The 26,235-nt window shown below is 54.8% G+C and overlaps 9 protein-coding genes across 9 annotated transcripts; 4 read left to right on the forward strand and 5 right to left on the reverse strand.

Moving 5' to 3' along the window:
* Positions 1-146: 146 nt before the first annotated feature.
* On the reverse strand, positions 147-1,655 carry J4E78_005135 (uncharacterized protein; the record flags this gene model as incomplete). Its single annotated transcript, XM_049365757.1, has 4 exons — positions 147-418; positions 475-820; positions 877-970; positions 1,516-1,655. The coding sequence occupies 4 exons, from the start codon at positions 1,653-1,655 to the stop codon at positions 147-149; spliced, it is 852 nt and encodes a 283-aa protein (XP_049222472.1).
* Positions 1,656-1,891: 236 nt separating this feature from the next.
* Positions 1,892-3,079, forward strand: CKB2 (casein kinase 2 regulatory subunit; the record flags this gene model as incomplete). The annotated part of the gene is made up of 3 exons (XM_049365758.1): positions 1,892-1,948; positions 2,314-2,559; positions 2,615-3,079. 3 exons carry the CDS (start codon positions 1,892-1,894, stop codon positions 3,077-3,079), a joined length of 768 nt encoding a protein of 255 aa, XP_049222473.1.
* A 706-nt stretch (positions 3,080-3,785) lies between these two features.
* On the reverse strand, positions 3,786-11,217 carry J4E78_005137 (uncharacterized protein; the record flags this gene model as incomplete). The annotated part of the gene is made up of 3 exons (XM_049365759.1): positions 3,786-10,091; positions 10,145-10,981; positions 11,212-11,217. 3 exons carry the CDS (start codon positions 11,215-11,217, stop codon positions 3,786-3,788), a joined length of 7,149 nt encoding a protein of 2,382 aa, XP_049222474.1.
* A 1,922-nt stretch (positions 11,218-13,139) lies between these two features.
* On the reverse strand, positions 13,140-15,593 carry J4E78_005138 (uncharacterized protein; the record flags this gene model as incomplete). The annotated part of the gene is made up of 2 exons (XM_049365760.1): positions 13,140-14,861; positions 14,913-15,593. The coding sequence occupies 2 exons, from the start codon at positions 15,591-15,593 to the stop codon at positions 13,140-13,142; spliced, it is 2,403 nt and encodes an 800-aa protein (XP_049222475.1).
* An 878-nt stretch (positions 15,594-16,471) lies between these two features.
* On the reverse strand, positions 16,472-19,171 carry J4E78_005139 (uncharacterized protein; the record flags this gene model as incomplete). The annotated part of the gene is made up of 1 exon (XM_049365761.1): positions 16,472-19,171. One exon carries the CDS (start codon positions 19,169-19,171, stop codon positions 16,472-16,474), a length of 2,700 nt encoding a protein of 899 aa, XP_049222476.1.
* A 682-nt stretch (positions 19,172-19,853) lies between these two features.
* Positions 19,854-21,174, forward strand: J4E78_005140 (uncharacterized protein; the record flags this gene model as incomplete). The annotated part of the gene is made up of 2 exons (XM_049365762.1): positions 19,854-20,643; positions 20,693-21,174. 2 exons carry the CDS (start codon positions 19,854-19,856, stop codon positions 21,172-21,174), a joined length of 1,272 nt encoding a protein of 423 aa, XP_049222477.1.
* Positions 21,175-21,678: 504 nt separating this feature from the next.
* Positions 21,679-23,363, forward strand: J4E78_005141 (uncharacterized protein; the record flags this gene model as incomplete). The annotated part of the gene is made up of 4 exons (XM_049365763.1): positions 21,679-21,859; positions 21,914-22,017; positions 22,066-22,137; positions 22,185-23,363. The coding sequence occupies 4 exons, from the start codon at positions 21,679-21,681 to the stop codon at positions 23,361-23,363; spliced, it is 1,536 nt and encodes a 511-aa protein (XP_049222478.1).
* A 319-nt stretch (positions 23,364-23,682) lies between these two features.
* On the reverse strand, positions 23,683-24,196 carry J4E78_005142 (uncharacterized protein; the record flags this gene model as incomplete). Its single annotated transcript, XM_049365764.1, has 3 exons — positions 23,683-23,845; positions 23,935-24,101; positions 24,167-24,196. 3 exons carry the CDS (start codon positions 24,194-24,196, stop codon positions 23,683-23,685), a joined length of 360 nt encoding a protein of 119 aa, XP_049222479.1.
* A 468-nt stretch (positions 24,197-24,664) lies between these two features.
* Positions 24,665-25,785, forward strand: J4E78_005143 (uncharacterized protein; the record flags this gene model as incomplete). The annotated part of the gene is made up of 4 exons (XM_049365765.1): positions 24,665-24,763; positions 24,815-25,001; positions 25,054-25,558; positions 25,605-25,785. The coding sequence occupies 4 exons, from the start codon at positions 24,665-24,667 to the stop codon at positions 25,783-25,785; spliced, it is 972 nt and encodes a 323-aa protein (XP_049222480.1).
* Between the last annotated feature and the right edge of the window lie 450 nt (positions 25,786-26,235).

Genomic DNA, 26,235 nt, shown 5'->3' on the forward strand with positions numbered 1-26,235 from the left:
CGTGCCCAGTTTTCTCTCGATTAGTTGTGAAGCGCGAGCAAGATTTACTACACTACACTCTCAAGTGACGTCAAACGCCATGCTGCTAATACATCGAGAAACATATTTCCAGATAACGTCAGGGCTTCTTTGACCTTGCTGGTCCTTCACGTTTCATCTGTAGGTATATCCGAGACTCTCGGTAGACCTTCTAGTTGTTTCCCACATGTCTTTCCAATATTTTCAATGGCCTGTTGTATGCATTCCACTTCCTCGCGCGTGCAACCGACTCGGAGACACCCACGTAGATGCCATTTCGTTGAAGGAACGAGGCCTTGGCACATGATCGCAGGCAAGATAACGAGCTCAGATTCGATGATATCGAGAGTGTTGTGATCGGCCAGGAACAGACCATAAGAAATGTCGGTCGAGAGCCACGCTACATAGCGCATTAGCCTCAAGATGGAGAGCAGCGGAGAGTCGTAGGGCACTCACGTATGTCTTTGTGTGAACCGAATGATGCCCATATTTTCTCATTATCATCGCCATAAAGCGTTTCAAGAACAGAGAGACCGCGTTTGTGGTTCGCTTTATCAGCTTTCCAATCCTTGCGGGTGAAACTATGATCCTGATCTTCGGGCTTTTCTTGCTTCGCAAGAGACACGAAAGCTTCCATGACGATGGGAATGCCGTTGAGAATGATGCATTTGATCATGGCTTCTCTCATGCGCCGTACGAGACGTTGTCTCTCCGCAGACGTCTGGTATGACGGTTGTGAGATGATGTAGTTGTAGAGAGGACCTATCAGCCCTGGCTGACCGCTGGCGATAAGTGCCGCTGTCTGTCAGACACGCGCAATGTCAACTTTAAAGTCTCTCCCGGAAAGATCGTACTCACAGTGGAGAGGTACCATCCATCCTTCCTCCATCTTTCCGGGAACCGCGCTTCGGTGTCTCTGAATAGACGGTTCGCGTCGATGGAAGAGTCCTGTCTACCATAAACAGTAAGGGTAGGCATGTACTGGAGGATGGTAGATAGCTGGGAGCAGAACCTAGAAATAGGCTGGAGAGAGCTTGCGGCGGCACACATCGCGCACGTCGTGATAGCGGGGTGATTGGCAAGACACTAGTCCCCAGTGTGAATGGATGTGAGGGGGGATATGAGATAGCTCTCGTTGGTAAGCGCAACTAGGAAGCGGATAATTGATTTTGAAGACCTGTTCTGAAGTTGTGGACTTAAAAGACCGAAACAAAGTATTCGCAGTATGTTGGCAAAGGACCACGGGCAAGCTATACAACAAGGAAATAGAGTTCTTGGTTAACAAACAGACGGTATTGAATGCGAAGAAATAGCAGCGTAACCTTGGAACAGTGAAGATTTTAGCCTAATGGCAAGTAAGATTCATGTAAGAATTGATGTAAGACGATTACTGGCGTCGTACTTCAAAGTTTAAGCAAGTGACATCGGTGTACGAAATGTAGTAAGACATTGATTGACTTCGTGCAATCAATCTTTAGGCACCTCACGTGCACGTACCTGCCCCATAACATGGTCGGAACCCAGGGAGCTCTTCCGGAACGGGTCTTGAAGTCGAGATCGTCTACTGTACGCAGATACTGGCACAGAAAGTTGGCGACCCAGTAGAAAGAGTTGGTGGGGAAGTCTGGGGTTGTCATGTTGATGGGACGCGGCCCAAGCGACTAGCGCGACCGGAGCGGAGAAACAAGCAGTGGAGGTGGGATGCGACGACTGCCATCCCACTAGGTGGGCGCGCAATTCACTCCGCAACCGCGTCCCGACCCGAGCTTGCGCCTGATCGCACCGCCCCACCCCGCCGGTGGTCGCAGCCTACAAACAAGACACACGAACGCCCTAACCCCCTTGGACATCGCCGCCGAGAGCAAGCGCAAACATGGACGACTTCAACAGCGACACGGACAGCGACTACACAAGCTACTGGCGAGACTGGGTGAGTACCTGAACTCCATACATTACCAACACCGGTATTCTTTGATCGCTGGTCATGTCTCTGCAAACCTTGGGGGCGTCGGGGTGGAACTATAGGTACCTCATGGCGTGGTATGCTCTGCCAGCCCTTCATTGCAGGTCGCGTCTGACCATGCGCCAGCGGTGACTGCGGCGAAGACGGCTACATCTCCACGCTGAGGTGCCCCCATTCATTCGAAGTGGATGAAGACTACACTATCTTCTCGGCCAAATGGGGCCCGCTCATGCTCATGCAGAGCGAGTGGTGGTCCGACTGGTGGGAGGATCACGACAGCGTAGAAGAGAAAATGCAGCTATTTATCTCAACGCAGGCTAACAAACAATTAGTTCATATCCTCTCGAGGGAACGAATACTTTTGCGAGATTGACGAAGAATACCTCACCGATCGCTTCAACCTAACGGGCCTGAACACCGAAGTTCAGTACTACCAATATGCACTCGATCTCGTCACAGACGTGTTCGACTTCGACTGCGACGATGATATGCGGGAACAGATCGAGAAGTCGGCACGGCATCTCTACGGACTCGTCCACGCACGATACATCGTCACTACCAGGGGCCTTGCCAAGATGGTACGTCAGGCGCTCATATCTTATGCCTCGCGCCCACCACTAACACACCACCCAGCTTGAGAAGTTCAAGAAATCAGACTTTGGCAAATGCCCCCGCGTAATGTGCGAATCGCAACCCCTCCTCCCCATGGGTCAATCCGACGTCCCCAACGCCTCCCCCGTAAAACTCTACTGCGCCCGCTGCGAAGACCTCTACAACCCCAAATCCTCCCGCCACGCCGTAATCGACGGCGCCTACTTCGGCACGTCATTCCACAACATCCTCTTCCAAGTCTACCCTGCGATGCTGCCACCGAAGTCGCAACGGCGGTACGAGCCCCGTGTTTTCGGCTTCAAAGTACACTCTGCAGCAGCGCTGGCGCGATGGCAGGCAGACAAAAAGGACGAGATGAAAGATAGGCTGAAGACGCTGAAGATGGAGACCGGGTTTGAGGAAGAAGATGAAGATCTGGAAGATGATGAGGACGACGATGATATGGAGACTCAGGAAGGCGTTGAGGGGGCCGTTGTGCAGCTGTGACAAATGGGCCTATAATGGCCGTTTCACTATTGTACAGATGGATGGGTGAGGGGTCGGAAGCATGTTTAGGAAGATGGAGGCATGAGTAGTTTATAGCATCCGAGAGGAACTAGCATGGGTTTGGCGATAGGCGTCATGGCTGGGTGTTAAGCAGTATCTGATATACCAAACGATGATCAAACAATGCAGATTATGACTTGCATAATACCTGAAATAGTCGAAGTCTCACGCGTACACTAGCAGGGTTGATATGCAGTTGCAACGAATGCTAGCATTGAAGAACTACTAAAAGAGAGGGGGTATCTATCTGACTTTCCTACACATCCCATCCGCCTCCTGTCCAGTGAATACCCACAGAAACCTAACCCAGGATATATCACAGAAAGGCAGCGTCGCTGAAAAGTGCCAAAAAGAAAGAAGAAGATAGATCGAAGGAAGCAATGAAGAAGATAAAAGTAGTTCTCATGAAGTAAAGTAGTAAGTAAACAAGAAAGATCGAGAGAACGAATCAAAAAGCGCCACGCAATGCTAATCAAGCAAGAGATCCAAACCACGCTGTCGCTTCGCTGTCATCATCCCATAATCCAAAAGATTTCCAAACAATCCCAAAACATATACACATCCAAGATAATCTTTCGTAAAACCCATATTACATCGTAACCAAAAAGTTGTGAGCAAGAAGAAGAGAAGAGAAGAAGGGCGCGGCTTAAAACATCTTCTTAAACCAGCTTCCCCGCTTGACAGCCGGGGCACCACCATCAACAGCCGGTCTGCCATCCCAGGTGCGCACAGGCGGCTCTTCATACGCAGGCACGTAGCTTGTGCGGCGGGACGCCCTCTTGCGCTCTCTGTCGTCGTCAACCGTCTTCATGCCTTCGTAGTGTGTAGCCCGGCGACTGTGCTTGTGCGTCCTATCGCGATCGCGTTCCTTGTCTTCTGCCTTGCGGCGCTCAGCACGTTCTTTATCGCGCTTGGGGCCCTTGCGGCCGGCGATGCGCAGGCGGATGTCTTCGTCTTGCGAGAAGGTTTCCTCGTCTTCCTCGGGGGTCTCGCGCGCGCCGGGGGCGGGGTCGAGAACGGTTTCGGAGATGGGGGGAGGGAGGGGTGGCTCGTTGGAGAGGGATTCCACCCACGACGAGGTCTTGTCGCCGCTCTTGTTGTTGCTGTACGGCATGTTTTCTTCCTCGTCGCGGGCCTGGCGCGAACTGCGGTGTTTGCGGGCCCCGCCGTTGCGCTCGTCGAAGTAGTCGGTGATGGGCTCGCCGCTGGCGGCGACGGGGTATTCGGAGTTGCGTCTGGCGGCACGGCGCTCTTCGTGACGACGGCGACGTTCTGCGTCTTCGTCTACGTGCACTGTTCGACGGCGTTCGGTCTTTGGGCGGGGCTCTTCGCGGTCCTTGTCTTTGCGGCGCGAAGAACGCTTCTCGCGCTCTCGTTCGTCGGAGGGCGGTTTGCGCTCGCCTCGTGCCTTCTTCCGCTCCTCCTTCTCGGCCATGCGACGCAGTTGTTCCTCGGCCTCCTGGTTGCGACGCTCCAACTCAGCCATCTGACGGGCCTTCTTCTCCGCAAGAGTCGCACGCTCGTTCTCGCGCTCACGTTCACGACGGCGCTCTGCCTTGGCCTCTGCCTCCTCGAGCTCAGCGCGTCGGGCTCCTTTGTCGCCATCGCGTTTGGATCTACGCTCAGCTCGTCGAGCCTCTCGCTCAGCATCGTAGTCCTCAGGGGTGCCATTTGCGCCTGACATCATAACATCCTCAGGAGGTGGATGGCGCAGACTGCGGCGCTCGTGTCGCAGCCGCTTCGCCTCATCCTCTGTTGCGCCTCCACGGGTTGTCGATCGCTTGCGATGTCTGCGCTCGTCTTCTGTCTCGTAGGCGGTCCGGCGGCGCTCGCGGGGTGCCTCTTCCGGCGCAGCCTTCTTGCGACCAAGGCCAAACATTCCCTTGAAGCCCTTCACAGCAGCAGCAGTACCTGCGACACCAGCAAGCGTACCCATGGCATCCGAGTTGCCGCGCGCACGACGAGGTCGCTCCCGCTCACGTTCGCGGCGGGGCCGCTCAGCCTCAGCTGGGGCAGGGTCCATGTCCATAGGGTCGACGACGATGGGATCGTCAGCGCTAGGCGGTGCAGTCAAGGGTTCAAGGGGTTGCGCGGAGTCGCGCTTGGATTTGCGACGCGATGGCTCTGGACGGGAAGCTGGGGGAGGAGACTCATCGTCAAGATCTTGGTCGTCGTCAATAGGATACGGGTCTGGAACAGCTGCCATAGGGTTAGCTTCGAATGTTTGCTTACGGCTGCGCCGGCCAATGACAGGCGCATTGTGCTTAGCGGGGAACGGCTCACCTCGACGGAAGCCCTTATCTCTGGCGTCCCGAGTGCTGGTCCTGCGCGACGAGCTTTTCATGCCCATGACCTTGGCGGCCTTTGAGGAGACCCTCGCATCAGTGTCTGTTTGTGGCGGCGACATCATAGCAGCGTCCTGGTCGATTGAGGGTCGGCGCGACGTCGTCTTGGGTGTGCGATGTGACTTTGATCGTGAAGGCGGGGGCGGAGCAACACCAAACATGGCACCTAGCCCAGTACCAGCGCGGGCCGTCTTGGACCGTGAAACGGTTGGCTTGGATGAGTGCACCTTGTCCGAGCCTGATGAACGTGACTTGATGTCATTGTCCCGAGTGGACGACGTTCGTACAGACTTTGTGCGATCGGGAAGGCCGGCGCCGTCTTCACCACCAGACACCCTTCTGGTCTTAGTCTTGGCCGCACCAAATAAGCCCCATCCTCCAGCGGCCGTGGTAGCGCTGCGACCTAGCTTCACACGCTCTTTTCTTGGAGATTCCGACGGGGGCTCAGGCGCAACTTCTGGAGGTGGTGTAGGAAGTTTTTCGGGAGCTTCCTCGTCGTCGTCCATGTCAGGGTCTGCTTCTTCAGGCGCTTCTTCGATAATGGGTTCTGGCTCAGGTTCAGGTTCAGGTTCTGGCTGACGTGTCCTTGTCTTGCTACTCTTCTTGGACTTCTTGAGTCTCCGCTCCTCCTTGGGGGTGAGTTCAACAGGCTCTGGCTCCGGCTCCGGTTCTGGTTCAGCTTCGGGTTCAGGCTCAGGCTCAGCTTCCGGCTCTGGCTCTGGCTCTGGCTCAGGTTCCTCGATGATTGGTTCTGGCTCCGGAGGCGGCGGCGGCGGCGGGTCGTCGAAACTGAATCCTCTCGATTTGCTGCTCTTCTTGGTCTTCTTCAACTTCTTCAGCTCCGAAAGAATAGAAGGTCCAGGCACTGGTGCTGGTTCGGGCTCCGGTTCCGGTTCGGCGGCTAGTTCAGGCTCAGGCTCTGGTTCAGGCTCTTCTGGCGGCGCTGCATCCTCTGCATCATGGAAGTCCATCGTATCGCCCTCGTCGTCAGGGAATGCACCAGGTGCAGGAGGGGATCTCTCGGCAGGCACTTCAGGCTCTGGATCGGGTTCAGGAATCACAATAGGAGCTTCGACTAACTTCCCGGCCTTCTTCAACTTCTTCAGCCGTTTCTCCTCCTTGAGTTTCTCCTCTTCCAGCTTCTTCTTTTCCTTGGAGGACAGCTTCTTCTTGGGCTTTTCAACGACGACCACCTCCGGTTCTGGCTCAGGTTCTGGCTCTGGAGGAGCTTCCTCAGCCTCAGGCTCTGGGGCTGGTTCCGGCTCGGGTTCTGGTTCCACATGCCGATGCTTCTTGGACTTTTTGAGTCTTCGCTCCTCCTTAGGGGTGAGTTTGACAGGCTCTGGTTCAGGCTCAGGCTCAGGCTCTGGTTCGGCTTCTGGCTCTGGTTCAGGCTCCGGCTCGGGTTCCTCGACCTCGGGTTCTGGCTCTGGCTCTGGCTCCGGTTCTGGTTCATCCCAGATGCTGGGCTTTGGCTGTTCAGGCTTGGTCTTGCGCAGAGAGATACCCCACGCACTGCCCCAACCGCTAGCTGCTTCCTTCTCTTCCTTCCTGGTAGGCTTCTCGAGCTCGGCCAAGAGATCACCTGTGTCTTCATCCTTGATCAGATCGAACAGTTCGTCGTCATTCGTAGGCTCGGCGGGTGGGGGCGGCGGAGGCGGTGGAAGTTCTTCAACAACGCCTCTCTTCTTTTTCTTCTTCTTTTCTTTGGGGGCTGGCTCAGGCTCGAGTACCATATCCTGCTCAGCAGCAATACGAGCAAACTCGGCCTCTTCCGCCTCCTTCGCAACCCTCTCCGCCTCGGCGGCTTCAGCGGCTTCGGCCTCGGCCGCGGCAGCTGCTTCAGCTTCAGCAGCTTCTCTGGCTTCACGCTCCAGCCGTTCTTTTTCTTCAGCCGCCTTCTTCTCCTTGGCCTCTCGCTCACGCTTCGCCTTGCTCGACTCCTTCTTCTTCCCTAAGCCAAACATGCCCCATCCGGAACTTGCTTTAGCTTCTTCCTCAGCTATGCGACGCGCTTCTTCCTCTTCTGCAGCTATGCGAGCTCTCTCAGCCTCCTCAGCTTCGATGCGGAGTCGTTCTTCTTCAGCAGCACGCTCAGCTTCTTCTGCCTCAATACGCTCCTGCTCTTCACGCTCGAGGCGTTCCTGTTCTAGGCGATCCTCTTCTTCGCGCTGAAGACGTTCCTGTTCTTCTTGCTCGAGACGCTCCTTCTCTGCTTGTTCGGCAGCTTCTTGCGCCAAGCGTTCTTCCTCCTCTTTCTTCTCGCGGGCTCTTCTCTCCCTTGGGGTTTCCGTCTTCTTCTTTGAAGAGCCCCAAATGCTGGCGCCCCAACCTGCCAGTTTTGAGGCTGCTGACTCCTCTTCTTTCCTCTTCTTCTCTTCCTCTTCCTCTGCCAATATACGTGCCGCCTCAGCTTCTTCGGCCTCAATACGCGCCTGTTCAGCCGCCGCCTCTTCAGCTTCGCGGGCCAGGCGCTCTTCCTCCTCTTTCTCAGCAGCCTCCTTCTCCAGACGCTCCTGCTCTTCGCGTTCCTTCCTCTCCTTCCTCTCTCGCACTCTTTTCTCTGTAGGCGTCTCGTTCTTCGGCTTCTTGGAGCCGCTGAGAGAGCCCCAGATGCTGCTCGACTTCGTCTCTTTCTCTTTCTTGCTCTTCTTCTTCTCCTCGACTGGCGCTGGAGCTTCTTCCACTACTGGTTCTGGCTCAGGAGGCGGTGGCGGTGGGTCGTCGAGCGAGATAAGATCCTCGAAAGTATCGTTTGTCGATTTTGGCGGAGAGCTTTCGGGTTCGAATTTGCTGAGCAGACTACTGACAGTCTTACTCTTCTTCTTCTTGGTGACAGTAGCAGGAGCACCCCAGATGTCTTCATCTTCAGCTGGGGGAGGTGCTTCGATTTCTTTCGGCGCCGGAAATTCTGACTCGAATTCTCCCGGCGGTGTCGGCACGTTCGGTGGAACTAGGCCCTTCTTGCTCTTCTTTGACTTCTTGCCGATGTTGAAGGCTGCGCTTCCCCAAGGATCATCCTCGTCGGGTTTCTGAACGGGTGTACTGGTATCCTCGATGACTTCTTCTGGTGCATCCTTCTTTGGGTCCTTGTTCTTCTTCTTGCTCCAAGATGGCGCGCCCCAATCGTCGGATTCGTCTTCCTTGGGCTCTTCGACGTCTTCGGGCTGGTGAACGGAAGCGAGTTCTTCGATGATGGGCTCTGGGCTAGGTGCGGGAAGCGAGTCCAGTTCGACGGATTTACTGCTCTTCTTCTTCTTCTTTCCTCCGCCCCATATCGAACTCAGGCCCCAGTCGGTGCCCTTCTCGTCCTCTTGTGCTGGCTCAGGCTCAGGTTCCGGTGGTGGTGGCGGCGGCTCTTCGATGACAGGTTCGATAAGCACACCCTTCTTGCTCTTCTTCATTTTCTTGACAGCAGCAGGGGGTGTTGACCCCCAATCATCCCACGGATCAACCGGTCTTTCCTCAGCCGGGGCGGGCTCAGGCTCAGCTTCAGGCTCAGGAGGGGGTGGTGGCGGTGGCGGGATTTCTTCCTCTGCACCTTTCTTGCCCTTCTTCTTCTTCTTGGTAGTTGTCGGAGCTGCACCACCCCAATCGCCCCAGGTGTCGTCTTTCTGTTTAGCCTTCTCGGCTTCAGCAGCAGCAGCAGCGGCTTCCTCTTCCTCCATCTTCTTCAGCTCAGCTTCCTCCTCTTCTAAGCGTATTCGTTCTGCCTCTTCCTCTTCCTGTCGCCTGATCTCAGCAGCTTCCTCCTCCTCTTTCGCGCGCTTGGCATCTTCTTCCTCTTTCTGCTTAGCCTCTTTGTCCAACTTGGTTTTGAGCTTCTTCGCCTGCGACTTGCTGAGTCCTGCGTAAGGATCCACGACTGGCTCTGGTTCTTTCGGGGGCTCTGGCTCTGGCTCTGGTTCAGGTACCGGTTCAGGTTCGGCTTCCGGCTCGGGAGGTGGAGGTTCTTCCTTGGCTCCCTTCTTACCTTTCTTCTTCTTGGTGCCAGCAGCAGCAGCCGCTCCCCAACCACCACCCCACGGGTCCTCCTCTTTGGCAGGCGATGGCTCAGCCTCGACGACAGGTTCTGGTTCTGGCTCAGGTGGCGGGGGCTCTTCTTCAATTGCGCCCTTCTTCTTTTTCTTCTTGTCCTTGGTGGCGCCAAAGCTGAATGCACCCCATGAGTCGTCTTCCTCTTTCTTCTCAGGCTCTGGCGGCGGCGGAGGTACCTCTGGCACACTGTCATCAATCAGAGCCCCTTTCTTGCTCTTCTTCTTGGTCTTGGAAGCGAGTAAACCGCCCCAGCCATCATCGTCAGCAGGTTTGTCCTCAGCCGGAGGACTCTTGAACGCGTCAAAATCGAAATCGAATCCATCCTCCTTCTTCTTTTTATCTGAGCCCCAAGGGTTGTCGCCTTCTGCAGTCGCGTCTTTGTTCGATGAGCCCCAGCCGGAGGTCCAGTTGCCAAGCCCGGGAAGTCCAAATCCAGATTTTGATGCGCCCGTATCACTGAAATTCATGTCAATCTTTGGCGCACTTGCTTCGTCCAGGTTAATATCGTCGAATGTTGTCGGCGGTTCCGCTGGAGGATCAGGAGGAGGCGGGGGTGCGGGCTCGGCCGTCTATCGTGAGTTAGCGTGCTGCTATGTGTAACTAAAAAGCCGAAATGACACACCTTCCCCTTTTTGCCCTTCTTCTTCTTGCCGGGAGCGGCCGCACCAAACGAGGCCCAGTCATCTGCTGCTGGCTCCTTTCCCCAACTCAAGCCAGCTGTAGCGTTAAGTATCGATGGTTTCGCTGCGGCTGCAGCTGCCGCTTCTTCCTCTTCCTTCTTCTTGCGCTCGGCCTCCTCTTCAGCCTCCTTTGCCAGCCGCTCTTCCTCCTCTTTCGCCAACCGCTCCTCTTCCTCCTTCGCCAGGCGCTCTTCCTCTTCCTTTTGCAAACGCTCCTCCTCCTCTTTCTTCAAGCGCTCTTCTTCCTCCTTCTCCTTCTTGGTCTTCTTCTTCCCCTTATCCCCGTCGCCACCATCGCCTCCAGCCCCGCTATCTGCAGGCGGGTCACCCCCACCATCGCCACCACCGGCTTCCTCTTCCTTCTTGCCTTCGTCTGCTGGTGTAGCTGCAGCTGCAGGTTTAGCCTTGGCCGCTGCCTTGGCCTTCTTCTTCGCGTGCGATTTGATGCCTGTCTCACTGTAGCCAAAATCGATGTCCACATATGGAGATTTCACATCAAGGAAGAATGAAGTTGTTGGAGACGAAGCATTGCGTTTGCGCAAACCATTTCGAACACTAGAACGTGATGACGCGCGGAAAGAAGGAAACGGTAAGTAATCAGGCGTTTTTGCATAGGCTAGCGCATCGGTGGATGTATAGTCTGGGGGCATGTCTGCAATAGATTCATCGTATGAGGGTGGTGGGGATCCATAGCTTCGTGGGGCTGGACTCCATGACTCCGGGAAGGACTCGAGGGTTGCTGGAGGAAACCGCGACAACTGGGTCATGAGATTAGGCCGCTGAATAGCTGTTAGAAGTGTACCAGGAATTAAACAATGCAGAAATCAATTGGCAAGGAGTGTGGGTAATCGTGCACCAAACATGGACAAGAGACCAAACAAAGCAGTGTCGTCGTACCGAGATAAAACCTCTACTCGAACTCTTGTGACCAGCACTGGGGCATTCCAGCCGATTCAGCGCCTGGTACATGTCCGCTATCAACTCAGCAATCGGCCAGTCATTCTCAGACTGCCATGCTGATGTGTTTCCGGCGGTGTAGCTGCAAACATCCTCGGATTGCATGTTCCGACTCTTTCTGTCCCAAGCCCGTTCAGCCGATCCAGTCCTCGAAAGCGGCAGGGTCCTTGGTCTCGCAGATGGCGCGGCGGCGACGGCGCGACGAGAGCTGACAGGAGACATTGTGCGAGTGTGAGACGCGCAAATAGAAGGAGCAGGGCGGAGGTAGGCACATGAGCGCTCGTGCGAAACCGCGAGCGTGGAGCGGCGAGGTTGCAATTGCGCGGGCGGCAGGTGTTTTCGTATACGGTACGGGGGCGGGCTGGTGCAGCGTGACTTCCTTCGCGGTGCTGGTCTGCTGCTGCAGGGTCTCGATGCGGCGAGCTCTAGTAGTACACGAGGGCAGGAATGCGGCCCTCAACAGGTGACGATGGTGATGCAATCCGTCGCAGATTACACGGGCCAAATATTAGAACTCCTAGACGCGGCGATCGGCACAGGTCGAATAAGACAGTCGCGGTCGCAGCAGGTACAGAGTGCACGGAGTATGCAGGAGACGGGCGCCGCGCAGATTCAGATTCAGTGAGCGTCAGAGGCGAAAGCAGGGGAGCAGGCGTCGCGAGTGGTCACAAGGACTGTGTGGTGTGTATGGATGTGTTTCCGCAACGCCAATCGTTATCGGGGTCGAATAGGCTTTAGTCGTTGCGCGCACCAAGCCGGTTGGAGCTTGCGGTTCGTTTCATCCACCTTCGTCACACACGCGCCCGGACCAGCCGCAGGCGAGATGTCGAAAAATGAGGGGTGGCTCGTCGAGGGGTATGCGGCCGGAGCTGTGGGCGGCGGCGGGTGCTGAGCAGAGGGTTGGCCCAGCTATCGTGAGATGTGTCGATGCGATCAGACGCAGGGAAACGTCGATGCGCGATGCGGGCGGCAGGTTGGAGTTATTCCGCTGGGCAAAATTTTAGGGTTAGAGCCGGGCGCATTGCATGAGCCTGTCTTGTGGATAATTCAATGTTGTGCTTCAGTTCAGCGCATGGCCCTCCGGAACCCATCCCTCTCTGTCTAGCACGCCCCCAGCCACGCCGCGGTGGGCCAATTGCGGAGGCTCTAGTGGGTATCCGTGCTGTTGGCAGCCTTCAGTTGCAGTGGTTACCACGGCCGACTCCTACACCGCCAGTCCAGCGTTGCCGTGCGCGATCCAATCGTAGCGCGCTGCCGGCACACATCGCGCTCCATCGCTGAGCGCGGCAAACCTGCACGCGTCGCAGACGTGCATTAGGCCTGCCGTCGCTCCTCGTTGTCCACGATGGTACATGAACAACGCACAGCAGACTGTATTTTGCATGCATGCAGTGGCTTCGTGACGGTGTTTGGTGGGGCGCTCTCCCCAAACTTGGAGGCAATCCTCCCATGGATCTAGGTTCGTGACAGCCTCGGGAGGGGTAAATCTCGCGCCGACTCCACCCCGTCGTTCCACCGTCTTCTGACGGCTTTCTAGACACGGGCGCTGGCATGACTTTGACACTCGGTCAGGCCCAACGTGCTGGGTTGGTACATCGGTAGATTGGTTCTCGCAGCCCTACGTACATGGTTGACGGGCATGTTAGATTCTAGAGCTAAGAAGTACTTGCAAACGCGTGAACAAAAAACGTGTCCACATACACCGGAGTCCTGTGACCCCGCCGCTGCCTCCCGGGTATCAATACACATAAGAGAAATTATCTATAGTTCCAAAGTCGTGACCTCCTGCAAAAAGACACCGCAAATCTGCCAAAGCAAAGGAAATGGTGAAGTTGAAAAGAAAGTGGGGGATGTCCCAAATTACACATGATAGGGAGTAAGCTCGTAAAAGGTGGAAACGAGTGACGCTAAACCGCTACAGTCGAGTTAGACATTACCGTAAGTCTGAGAAAGGAAAGTTCGAGGGCTAACTGCGGAGCATTAGAAGGATTGGTCATCTGCACCATCCTCGCCCTCGCCATTAAGTATTTTGCGAGCTTCGTCAAGTCTTCGTCGCCATGCCTTGCGTTCGTAGGCATCGCCGTAGGTGTGCTGCAGGTTGGAGCATACGTTCTGGATACTCGCAGCAAGGCCGTAGATGAGTTGCGTCTCTTCTTCGCTGAGTGCCACCCGTGGCTCGTCTCGGGAGCCTTCAGTGAGGATGGAGTATATCCTCGAGGTTTGGAGTCCGCTGGCGAGCTCTCCAGGCGAAGACGAGCCACGTGATAGTGACCTCTGCGATGGAGACGAGCCATTAGCGCGTCGCATGTTGATTGCTGAATCAGAACGCAGAGAGAGGAGGCCGTTCTGTGTCCCTGGACGCGAGACAGATCGGTTCTGGTTCGACAGTATCTGCTGAGAGAACTGATCCATTTGCTCGTTCTCTTCTTCTTCATCGTCGTTTTGTTCTTCAGCTGCAGTAGCAAACGTGGCTACGGTGGAGACTGAGTCAACGCTGGGATTCCGCTGATGGAATGACGCTCTCTTCTCGCCAATGCCGAGTTCATCCGTTGTCTGGACAGCTGTCACGGGCCGCGTAGTTGCGGCAGAGGAGCCCGAACTAGTACTCGATCGGCGATCTTCCACGCTGTAGGTGCCCATTGCACTGTGCAAGAAGAAGGTCTCATAGTCGAATGCATCTACACGGTCCTCGTGTCGCTCCGTGGTAGGCATCTCGTAGACGGCGTCCTCGTATACACTCTCTGGGTCGGGGACGTCATCTCCATTGACCGAGACGAAGTCTGACTCCTCCGTCTCGTTCGCGTCTTCGTCTTCGTATGCTTCCGGATCGTTTGATTCAGCCTCGGCCTGGTCGTATGGTTGGACAGAGTACGCGTGTCCGTTGGTCCCATTCAGTTTGCTGAAGTGCGTCACTAGCTTCTCGCCGTGCTTCTGGGAGTTGGTGGTAGTGGCGGTCAAGGGTCGCTCCTGTTCTTCGTACGGGTCTGTCGTGATGCCTAAGCCAGCGTTTGTCGGTGTGCTTCTTGGATGCCATGTGTCGGAAGACGTAAAGGGGCTCGGTGCGCGTAGGCTCTGTATGCTTCTGCGTCGGAGGTGGTCTTCTTGCGCCTTGAGCTTCAGACTAGAGATTCTACCCTTGAGATCGTTCATCTGGTCGCGGAGACCACTGGCTGCAGATGTGGAGCGATGCACCCTCTGTCCGTCCTCATCCTCTGGCAAAGTCTCTAGTGCAGTTGGGGATCGTGAGCTCCTCGAGGCGGATCTTGCAGCATACTCGCGTTCGCTGCTGTTCCAGGTTGAGCGAGGATTGCGGAGATGTTCCACGCTTCGAGACTCCTTGATGGGGAAACGCCCTTGACCGTAGCTTTCAGGCGACCATGGACCGCTGGTATGACCGAATGCACTCGATGCGCGCTTGTTGGATGTAGTCCGGGTCAGGTACGAGTAGGAAGGCGTGAAAGGGAGTGGCACCGATGTCTCGCTCAAACCGCGTGCATGGCTGGGGCTACCGTTCGGGGTAAGGAGTGACTGGCGATAAGAGTTGATGCGCGGAGGAATCGGGCCCATGCCACCATACAGTCGTCGGTCTCGGTCGCGACTGGCCGCTATGTGCGAGGTCAAGTCGGAAGATGTATTTCTCGAGTGGAACGTGGGTGAGACGACGAGCGACTCTCGCGCACCACGGAGGTTTCCTTCCATGACCTGTTCCCGTTAGCAATCGTCCGATGTGTGGCAGCATCAAGAAGCGCATACGTTCAGCCGCTTCTTCGCATTGGCCAGGATTATCTCTGCCCTCCTACTCAGTGCAGCCGACGAGTACGGGTCGTCTTCGTCGTCACTGCCACTGGTGCGGTCCTCGTGCCACCGCTCGCTGCCCATGCCGTTGCCGGCGTCGCTGTCCCGGGTGTGGTGGTTGCGCTTTTCTTGCTCTTCGAGATCCACGCCGCTGTCCTCAAAGTTGTCGTGGCTGTCAAACCCCGGCCAGTGCTCAAAGTCCTCGCTGAACACGGAGCTGGAAGTAGGGCTGATCTTGTGTTGATCTTGCCCGTGCCAAGTGCTGGATGAATGGCGGCTCAGGGCATTCTGGATGGTGGGCGACGAAGCGAGGGCATCGTCACGGGCAGGCACACTCTTAGTAGGCGCGTCTGAGTCGGGCATGTTGCGCAGCGTGGAGCGCGAGGACTGTGCTGATAGGGACGGGGATTTCGTCTGTTGCGAGGCGCGGCGCCGGCCCTGCGGTGCGGAACTTAATCTGACTCGGCTGGAGTTTGCGTGCCTATAGAGGTCGGACGGCGAGGGCGGGCGCTCAGCAACGGGCGGAGAGGCAGCGCGCTCGAAATCGGCCTCGAACGAGGGGAGGATCATGCCCGCATCGCTGAGGGTTGGCGAGCGCTGTCCATGGGGCGCAGGACGGGAAGCTGCAGCGACAGCCATGGCTACTGCAGTTGTCCAAATGGGTCGGCTACCTTAGCTTGGCTGCAGTAATGGGCATGTTCGGGGTCCGAGGTTTGGCGACGCGAGCTTCCTGTGTGATCCAAGTCGGGCAGTGTAAGGGCAGGGAAATCAGGACTCGAGAAGTGAGAGACACCAGGCGCGTCTCTCTGATTTTCATAATTTGAGCGTGATTAGGCCTTTGGACACACGGCTGCATGGGCCAGCCGGCAACTGGAGGCGTCTTTAGGGGCATAGGCTAAGGGCCGACTGTTGGTGATCCCCGGCAAATTACCATCGCGGCCACGGGTGCGCTGTGCTGTGAGTGGCCGTCTCTCCTATCCGGCGTGGGCCCAAGTCGTCTACTGCAAGGGACGCCGGCTCTAATATACGCTATAGCGACGATCCCTGGTTCCTCACGGCGCGGGTACCTGTCGCCTCACACGATCACACCAAGGCATCGCCTCGCGGGCACATGCAATTCCCCGAAAGAAACACTGTGGAACGCTTCACGGACACGATACACAGACACGCGAAAGAATTCCTCTTTCGTTCCATGGTCGCCCAGACCAGCCATCGTCACCGCAGGCGTGCGTTGACCACGGGCTTGTCCTCTTCAAGTAAGCATAGTCTGCACTCTATGGGGACACGGCGGCCTGAGCTTGGAACGTGTGCGAGAGCATATATTTGAGCTTACTGCGCTGTGCTGGCCTCTTAGTAATTACCCAGGGGAATCATAACCGTGTAACTACACCATCGTCTCGTACGCCAACGCAAATTCCAGAATGCTGTACACGCCGCCCAATGCTCCGACGCATGCCAATCAATCGTATGCTCGCTAATTCAGTGCCATCAATATGTAACAGTCTCACGTAAGTATATCAAAATCCATCATCATCGTCGTTCCATCCCAAGGCGTCGTATATCGACGGCTCAGCATCATGCTTGTTTACGAATGCGAGCGCGATCGGTGCAACCCTATTCGCTGTTGCAGAAGCGGGCTTGGTAGGTGTGGCAGCAATCGCAGCAGGTGCGAGTTGGGCGTCATTAGGAGGCGGACTACCTGTAGGTTTGACAGGAGTTTCGAACACGTGTGATTGTGCAGGACCCCTGCCGTCAGAAGAAGACGCCGCCGCCTTCAATGGGGTTGCAAAGATCTTCCTCCTAACCGAGTCTGTAGAGAATGGTAGGCTGTTTGGCGCCTTGGACGGTGTCTCGGCAATACCGGACTGCGCTAGACTTCGAGCCGTCGAGTGGCGGTGGCCCGTTGCCGGCACCATTGTAGCTGGTGGGCGGACTCCAGAGGACGGCACGCAGAACTCGCTCGAGGGGGGCGCTTCCGCTCCGGGAGGTCTAACGAACGGATCGTAGTGATGGTGGGTTGGCGTCTGCTCAACCAAATTCTTCGTCCTCCGCCCAGCCCGGGGTGTCGCTGACACCTGAACGTCTCTGATAGTCTTCCTCACAGTGACTGTTGGCTTTCTCGACTGTTTGGGCAAACCGAGACCACGTTGCTCGATGTCGGCAATGTAGCCACCAGCAGCTAGTCCACGGTTGGGCTTCTTCAAAGCTAAAATAGCCTCTTGAAGATCTTCCTCCACACGTTGCTTGTGCTTTATCTTAGCTGATGCAGCAGCCGAAGGCTCCGCGAGATCAATTTGACGACCCTGCAGGTGTCGGATCTGGGACATCGATTGCCGAGCGCTCTTAGATGGACTGCGTCGGAAAGGTATGGCTGAAAGAGGTACCTCGCTGCCTTCTCGTTTGATGCCATCTAACAGCGCGGAATCAGTGGCAGATCGGCTCAGGGACGGTGTTATTCGCTCAGTCGTCCGTCCCGTGTTGTCGGTAGCGACCCGGGCCAGCGATCGACGTGACTTCTTTGCCTCGGGTTCCTTCGAACTGCCGGATTTGCGTGAGGCGAGTGGTGGCCTGACAGCTTTGCGTTTTGTTGGTAAGCTATGTGTGGGCCCACCCAGCTTCCTATTCACCATGAGCGCCTGCTCCGGTAATCGGTTGATGTAGAAGGGGATAATGACTTCGACGCAGAAGCTATGCAGGCGATCGTTCGAACTGTTTCGTCCAGATCCATCGGGTCCGTCGTGTTGTCGTGACGGCTTTTCATCAAAATCCAGTATACCTAGTTCTTCCGTAGCATGCCAGATGCAAAGCTTGTCCAGAAGCAGATCGAGTTGTAGGTTGATGTCATCAAGTTTGTTCTTGCGCTTCTTCGGCATCGGCTGCTCGGTCTGGGCTTGACTTCCGTCTGCAGTACCTTGTTGCTCTGGTGGTTTCTGTGTGGAGAGCGTCTCTAGTGCAACGATTTCGAGCATGAGAATCAGTTGCGCAAGCGTCTCGCGAACCCGCAAATCTCCAATGCGCCTCTTGATACGCTGGTCTAGAGTCTCTGGAGCCGTACTGTCGCCACTTGGCAATTCCGACTGCCACCACTTCCTGACGAATGCCTCCTCCTGTGGGTATACACCCTCTCGACTGAGTTTCATCTTTTTCTTCGACTTCTTCGGCTTGCTGACACTCGGGGCGTGCTCATCATCCGAGTAGCTTCCGGGTGGCATCTCTTTAATCAAGGACGGTAGTTTTTCGTGGTACTTCTTCTCGCTAGCCTTTGGACTCAGCAGCATAGTTCTCAAGAATGTGACAAGTTCATGTGTAGGCGGTGCTCCTTCTTCAGCTGAAGTAAATGTGTTCCGGATCCGAGTGATTGGGCCCTTCGCTAGGTATGCCAGTGAGGTTTTGGACATGTAAATTGCATCCAAGTATTGTTGGACGAGCAAGGCAAGTTGCTCTTGTGGCGATGGCGCGTCCGGCATAGGTTCTAGAGGGAATTCCGTAGAAGTCGTATCCAGATATTCGCTCCTCGGGGCTTCTAAAGCCAGGTCCGGTTGGTGTGCATGCTCTTTCTTTATCTCTGGTTGTAATTTGGGTCGCATCATCGTCATTCGCGCTCGTCTGGGTGGCAGGTCCACAGTGTGTGTCTCCACAGCGGCCTGTTGCCACCATTCTCCTTGTACGGCCGCATTCGTCTCTGGTCCTGGGCGTGTTTGCAGCTTCTGAAGATTTCTGGGGTCCCACAAGTCTGTGACATCTTTCTCTTTGAGCCAGCCCGCAAGCTTGCAGATACTGTAGACGCGTGGCTTCACTCGCTCTATGGCGTATAGTAGATTCTTTGCCTCGAAGCGTGCGACGAGTATCTTTGGGCCTGCATGGTCTTGGCTATCACATTCTCCATCCTCCAGTATATCGATGTGTGCCGCGAACAGGCTGTTTGGGGCGAAATTGTCGTCGGCGGAAATGTCGAGGAAGGTCAGAGGCAGCTGGGAACGCCCAATTACTCGTACGGGTCTGAAGGTGGTGGGCTTATTTTTGTACGGTGAGCCAGAGTGCTCTCGGATCGTGAACGGCTTGGTGAAGGCTCCGAGACCGCAGAGAGAGTCTCTCGTCTGCTTTGAGGGCAACGGGGCCTTGGATTCGTCGCGTTTGGCGGCTAGTCGTAACAACTGCGTGGGCGTCTCAGAGGCTGAATGTAGCATTGTCTTCGTTTGCAATGCGTAGGTGGACATCGGAACTACGCATGGCTATCCGTGTCGTTTGTTGTGAGTGCTGGCGGTGCCTTCCTTAGCAGACGCGTTTCGGCAGTCGCGAATCACGAAGGGTCGTGCGCCCTCCCCTTCCGCGCCAAAACGTCATTCCCGCACCATCATCTCGATCGATCAGCCCGCGACTAGTTTTAGGACGATCCGGTTGTCATTTCATCACCAAGTGCTGTTTTAAGCTTTCCCATATTATTCTGCTGGACCTGAAGACTAATCGCCTGCATCGTACGAGATGGGTAGCCGATGGCACGCGTTCATAATATCGCGCAATGCTTACATGTGTAGATGCCTATCATTAATCAATGTATTGCGATATACAGCCTACAGTATCTCCGGGAAACCAGGTACCCCTCTTTATCCTCATGGATTACCTGGACTTTACCATGTCTCCATGCGGTTGGTAACCAATAGATACGTAGCTAACGCGGAGGTCATGTTTCCCTCGGGCCCCTCAACAGACGGACGCGGGAAGGAACCATGGGACCTCTAAATGTTATTTCAGTGAAGCTCCTCGACGTCTTCCATCTCTGGGCGTAAGACTTCACATTCGACTGACATAGTTGTGAGAAGCCCGCTACAACTTTCTCAACATATTCTCAGAAACCCCGCAGCCTCGGAGACGTCCCGAGGTCGTTGTTGTACCGCCCAGATGAGATTCATAGCACTGGCGTTGGGATTTGCTCCCATCTCATTGGCATCAGACTATTTTGAGGTATCATCGGGAGACTATCATCCCTTCGCTCCCGGATATACCATTGGTGCCTATCCCCAAGACTTCACACTCGTTGGCCCTCCTATACAACCTATCCACGACTCCCAAAAGCCCTCCACCGGTCTAGCCGTCGATTCCGTGCACAACCTCTACCTAACATATCCTCGCAACTCGGGCCAGACACCAAGCAACGTGGTGGTTTGCACATCGTACAACGACGAAAAACCATGGCCGAATGCAGCTATCCAGAATTGCACCGCCGGTCAGGATCCGGCAACCTGCTTCATCAACGTTCAGAACATTGTTCTCGACGACCGGGGAAGGCTGTGGGTGGTTGACAGCGGAATTCCAGCCAACGCCAGCCCGGACACCAATGCGCTCTTTGGAGGTGCAAAGCTCATGAGCTTCAATGAGACGACGGCAGAGCATCTTCAGACCTATGTGATACCCCAGGATCTATTGTCGCATCGGATGAATATGAACGACATGCGTGTCAATACGACTTTGGGTGGACGAGAAGGATATGCTTTCATCACTGATGCTAGTAAGAACAGCTCGTTGCTAGCGGTGGATCTCAAGAACGGCAATGCGGTACGCAGACTGTTCAATACGAGTGTTGTTCGAGCAGACGAGAAGTACGTCGGTTCATATGGCGGCGAGCTCATCTACACCTGGAATGGCACACAAAAAGGTCATCTCACGACTGCCGCAGATGGCATCGCCTTGGGTACGTGAAATTGAGTTGATGTGTGCTCATGTTACTGACGGAATTATAGCATCCGGCAACTTTTACTGGGGCGTTCTAGCCTCCCGTCGCTTTTATTACATCTCTCAGGAGATTCTAGTCGACCAAAATTTGACAGACACTGAAGTCCTTGGCGCCGTACAGAATCCAGGCCAATGCGGTTCCGAGCAAGCTGGCTTTACCGCTGACGATCGCGGCCGAGTATACATCGCAGCGAGTGAACAGAACGCGATATACTATGTCGATACGCTGGAGTCTGAAACCAATATGACAGTCAACGGCAATGCGCCTGAAGGATCTGGTCTCATTCCACCGAATGACTATGTAGTAAAGACGTTGGTGAGGAACGCGATGATACAACATGCGGATTCTATGGCTATCTTGGATGGATGGCTGTACTTCAACACCAATCAGTTGACACTGGGTCCTGGGTTCCAGTACAACAACACAGATAAGAGGAGAGGCCCTTTCCGTAGCTTCAGACTGTGGATCGGGAGGGGCCCAGCGGTGTAGCATATGAGCCTACATATGGATGGTCATTTCGAGGCCGTCACAATTGTGACCGCAGCCATATGTCGAAGCACTCGCGTATTGAATAGAAGTCAGATTGAGTAGAAATATTTCTGCATTTGTACACGGCGTGACATGCAGATGATTACTGCGTATTGGCGCAATCTTTTCGTCACAGGGTGGGTGTAGTGCCTCGTCAAAGGGGTATGAGACTAGAGATAACACTTCATAACCATGACCTTCTGATCTCATGCACCTGCAGAATACCAGTCATGCCAAAATGTGAGACTATGTGCCGTTGTACCCACGAGATTGTGCACACGGACCCCTGTTTCCTTAACCCGCGAAACGCTATACCCCAAACTCGCTAGCGGCTTACCCCAGCTTCCACTTGTGTCATCGGCTGCGGTAACTGTCGGCTTTGGTCGTTCACAATACCAAACCTCGGCGGCAGTACATGAAGATGTTTCTTTCACAGAAAGAATCTGCACACAAATTACGCCCACCATGAAGTCATTCGCCAGCAGAGAAGCGTCCCGCGTGTTTTCGCGCCCAAACCTCGCCCACCGCGCGCCAATTACTGCACCCAGGAATGCAAACATCCGCATACACGAGCAGAGAAGAGGGTTCCGGGGGACAAAACGGCTATTGGTCGTCAAGCCTTACCTTTTGGCGGATATTGGAGAAGGTAAGTAGGCGAGTCAGAGATGCTGGTGGCTGCGGCTAATCATGCTGTGCCCAGGTATTACCGAATGCCAGGTTATCCAATGGTTCGTGAAGCCCGGCGCGCGCGTCGAGCAATTCGACCCTATCTGCGAAGTGCAGTCGGATAAAGCATCTGTCGAGGTACATACCGTCTAGGATACAAGCAGGGCGAGGACTAATTCCCGGTAGATCACCTCGCGATTTGATGGCATCATCAAGAAGTTGTACTACGAGGCGGATGATATGGCGAAGGTTGGAAAGGTAAGCTTGAAATTCGGAACGTACTACCGAATATGAGCTGATTCCAGAAGCCTCTAGTAGACATCGACATTCAAAGCGACATCTCTCCTGCCGACGAAGCCCTGCTCAACGGAGGATCAGGCAAACAAGACGACGAGGTCTTACTCACCGGAGGCGGCGGCACCCAAGAACAAAAATCACAAAGCTCTGCAGAGCCACAAGAACAGGGGATCGAGCTTGGGAGAAATGACACAAAGGCTGCGGCTGAAGACGTGCCTGGCTCAGATCAAAGCACGAGTCTACCATCCGAACCATCTACAACACAAAGACAGCCAGGAAAGCATGCATCGCTCGCCACCCCAGCTGTACGACATATGGTCAAGGAGCACAAGCTCAAGATCGAGGATATAGAAGGCACAGGACGGGAAGGTCGCGTACTCAAGGACGATGTACAACGGCACGTCGAATCGATGAAGCAAACCACTACAGCACCATCGGCAACCTCGATCCCGGCCCCTATAATCACACAGCAAATGGAGGACCAAGTCAAGCAATTGACCCCAGTTCAGTCTGGCATGTTCAAGCAGATGACCAAATCTTTGTCCATCCCCCACTTCCTATACACCGACGCTGTAGACTTCAGCTCCCTCACTTCGCTTCGCAAAAAGTATAACACCGGCCGCGAAAAGCCAGAGCGGATAACGCCGCTGCCAATCATTATCAAGGCTGTATCGCTCACGCTCCAACAATTCCCGCTACTCAACTCACATCTCGACACTACCACGAACCCGAACAAGCCACAAATTATACTAAAGGGAAGCCACAACATCGGCGTAGCAGTAGATTCGCCAGCGGGGCTTCTCGTCCCTGTCATCAAGAACGTCCAGAACCACAGCATCGCCTCGCTAGCCCAAGAGATCCAACGCCTCAGCTCGCTGGCACGCGCTGGCAAACTCTCATCCGCTGATCTCACTGGCGCGACCTTCACAGTCAGCAACATTGGCAGCATAGGCGGCGGTGCTGTGGCACCTGTCATCGTTGGACCCCAAGTTGGTATTTTGGGTATCGGGAAAGCGAGAGTGGTTCCGGCGTTTGGGATGAACGACGAACTGATCAAGAGGGAGGAGTGTGTGTTTAGCTGGAGTGCTGATCATAGGGTAGTGGATGGCGCGTATGTAGCGAGGGCGGCAGAGGAGGTGAGGAAGTGCTTGGAGGGTGTTGAGGCGATGCTTGTTAGGATGCGGTAGGGGTGGGAAATAGATGCATAGTAAAAGCGAAGAAACACTTTACTTCATACTCCCGCGACTATCGTCGATCATTTGGTGGTGTATTTGGTCGTCAACGGTTCTAGTGGGTTGTGTTTGAGCGACATCGTACTGAATTTGTGGCTGTTCTACAACCAACTTGCTGCTATCGTCCGTAGAGTAGGAGCTAGTGTTTGCCGTTGCCTTTGAAAAACTCGGTGGCAAGAGCAAACACTTTGGTAGACTCTTTCTAGTCTTCCCAACCCCTCATCCCGATTTTTTGAATCAATCTCATGACCATGACGAAGTACCGACAGCCCACTCAAGCCGCGCCCTTCAGCACCTGCTCAAGGCTGTTCTTGCTGTTCGTATACGTCTTCTCAAGGTAATCCTCCTTCTTATCCAGATTGCTCATCTCCTTGTTCAAAGCCTCACTCTCCTCCTGAAGCCTCTTCTGCACATCTGGAATAGGCGTGCAGACGAACCTGTTCATAGCAATCAGTCTCTGCATTTCATCTCATCCCACTTCCTCCCCCGCAGTCGCGAGGGGCAAATAGCGAGACATGCAACTTACATCTTGCCCACACCCTCATACACCTTCGTCTCTGCAGGCAGCGACGAGACTTCCGAGGAAGTGAGTTGCAGCATACGTCCCTCTCGTGTCCGGGCTGCTTTTTGCTGTTTGACAATGACGAGTTGTTGCTCGGCGAAGGCCTTCTTTTGGCTAATTTCTTGTAGGACCTGGATGTTTCCCGCGTTAGATCCTAGCTCTTTCCTCTCATCAGTCACGGAACTTTATGACGCACCTTCTGCAAGGCCTCGTTTGACATGGACATGGTGGGCGGAGATTTGGTAATGTTGACGATTGGCTCGTAGGTCTCGTGAGAGCGCTGGCCTGGCTGCTGCTTCTCAAGCTTTCTCGGTTCGGCAGTTGCGAGAGACCCTGGGTGGACGTGATTGGCTGTTTGGATTCACCACCGAAAACTGCACCGCGAGCTTGCAGCCTCGGGAGCCAAGCTTTCCGACGTGTGCGAGAGGTATACGTCGGCGGCAGGAATGTGTACTGGGGGTGATTCCTTTTGCGCAGTAATCCTTACTGTTTGCCCACGTGTGGCGTGGTAGTCTGGCAGCCTATCGCTGGAGCATGGGCCTCTCGTGTCGCGGATTGTCGCTCTCCAGTCTTTCCTTCCGCAAAAGCCGGTGCTAGATACAAGCTTGATAGCGAGGTCAAACACCTGCAGTTTCTCTTCCCTCAACCTCTCACTCCTTTCTTTTTCTCTTTTCGGGATTTTTGTAGAGTGAAGATGGCCGCGTTCCTTTCTCGTCTACCGTCGATACCGTACCCGCCTGAACAAGATGGGTTCTTCTCCCCGGTCACCTCTACGCTCGATTGGTGTGAAGAGGTTAGTTGAGAGGGTCATTGCGTTGGAGAAGCGCGTGCTAACCGTTTGAAGAATTATGTAGTCACGCAGTACTCTGCGGAGATTATCAACACGCTCACGAATCTTCTGTTCATGTACCTCGCTGCAAAAGGCATACGCAATTGCTTGAAGAATGGACATGACACCGTCTTTCTCGTGGCGTTTATTGGCTATCTACTGGTTGGAACTGGGAGCTTTCTCTTTCACGCGACATTGAAATGTATGTTCACTGCTGAATCAAGCGTTTACATGCAGTATCTGATTCGTGTTAGATCCTATGCAGTTGGTAGACGAGCTTTCGATGATCTACACGACTTGCTTGATGAACTTTGCGACGTTCTCTTATGGCAAGTCAAGGCTGTACTCTACGGTTCTTGCAATTGGACTTGTGTCTCTTGCCGCCTTCATTACGCTCTACTACCACTTCCTCCAGGACCCCACCTTCCATCAGAACGCCTATGCGATTCTCACAGCGATTGTCCTGTTCCGCGCCATGTATGTAATGGAGGTGAACATCCGCCCGCGCTTCAAGTCCAAGGAAAGGGAAGCAGCGAACCCGCGGCCGCACGGAGGTGTGAAGGCGGTACAAGAGAGAGAAGACGTGCGCGACCAGGAAATTCTCAGTAAGATGTGGCAGATGATTGCATTCGGCCTCAGCATCTTCCTGGGAGGCTTTGCTGTCTGGCACCTCGACAACGTGCATTGCTCGCAGTTGATCCAGTGGCGGAGGGAGATTGGTATGCCCTGGGGTTTCGTGCTCGAGGGTCATGGCTGGTGGTGAGTACTGCATTGATCTTTGAAAGACGAGAGCTCACGATACCAGGCATCTCATGACGGGAACCGGAGCTTACTACTACATTGTATGGGGCGTATGGCTGCGACACTGCCTCAACTACAGGCAGGACGAGTACGAGCTCTACTGGCCCAACTTCTGGACGATGCCGCAGGTTGTCAAGCGACAGGCAGGTGGTCATGCAAATGGCTCAACGAAGAAGGAGCTATAGGCGGTGACGACGTGGAGTCTTGGGCAGGATTAGGTTCGCGTGTCAGGGAGGATTTATGCATGTGCTTTGCAAGATCAGCGTTGTGCGGTGTTCCGCGCTGCGAACGACAATACGGATAGGCGAATTTGATAGGGGATGGGACGGGAACAACAAATCCGCAACCGCCTCTAGTAGCACGTCTATCACGACATGAAACCAACCAGTAATACAAGATACTGCAAAGCGACGAAGCCATTCGACAGCAACGACTTGTGCCTTGCTAGTGCAGCTGTACATGTTCATGACTAGCCCCTTCAGCCGGCAGGCACCAGCTTTGGCGCGTTGTTAGTAAATAGCTCTAGCGCCGACGGCCCGTGCAGACGACCCACAGAGATCTTTAACGCACTCACCGCTTCTGCTCCTCCTGCTCTCCACACCAGCACCACCACCAGCGACCAGCCATAACCCAGC

The sequence above is a fragment of the Alternaria triticimaculans genome, assembly GCF_023758025.1.
Source record: "Alternaria triticimaculans strain BMP 0046 chromosome Unknown scaffold_6, whole genome shotgun sequence".
NCBI classification, from domain to species: Eukaryota; Fungi; Ascomycota; class Dothideomycetes; order Pleosporales; family Pleosporaceae; genus Alternaria; species Alternaria triticimaculans.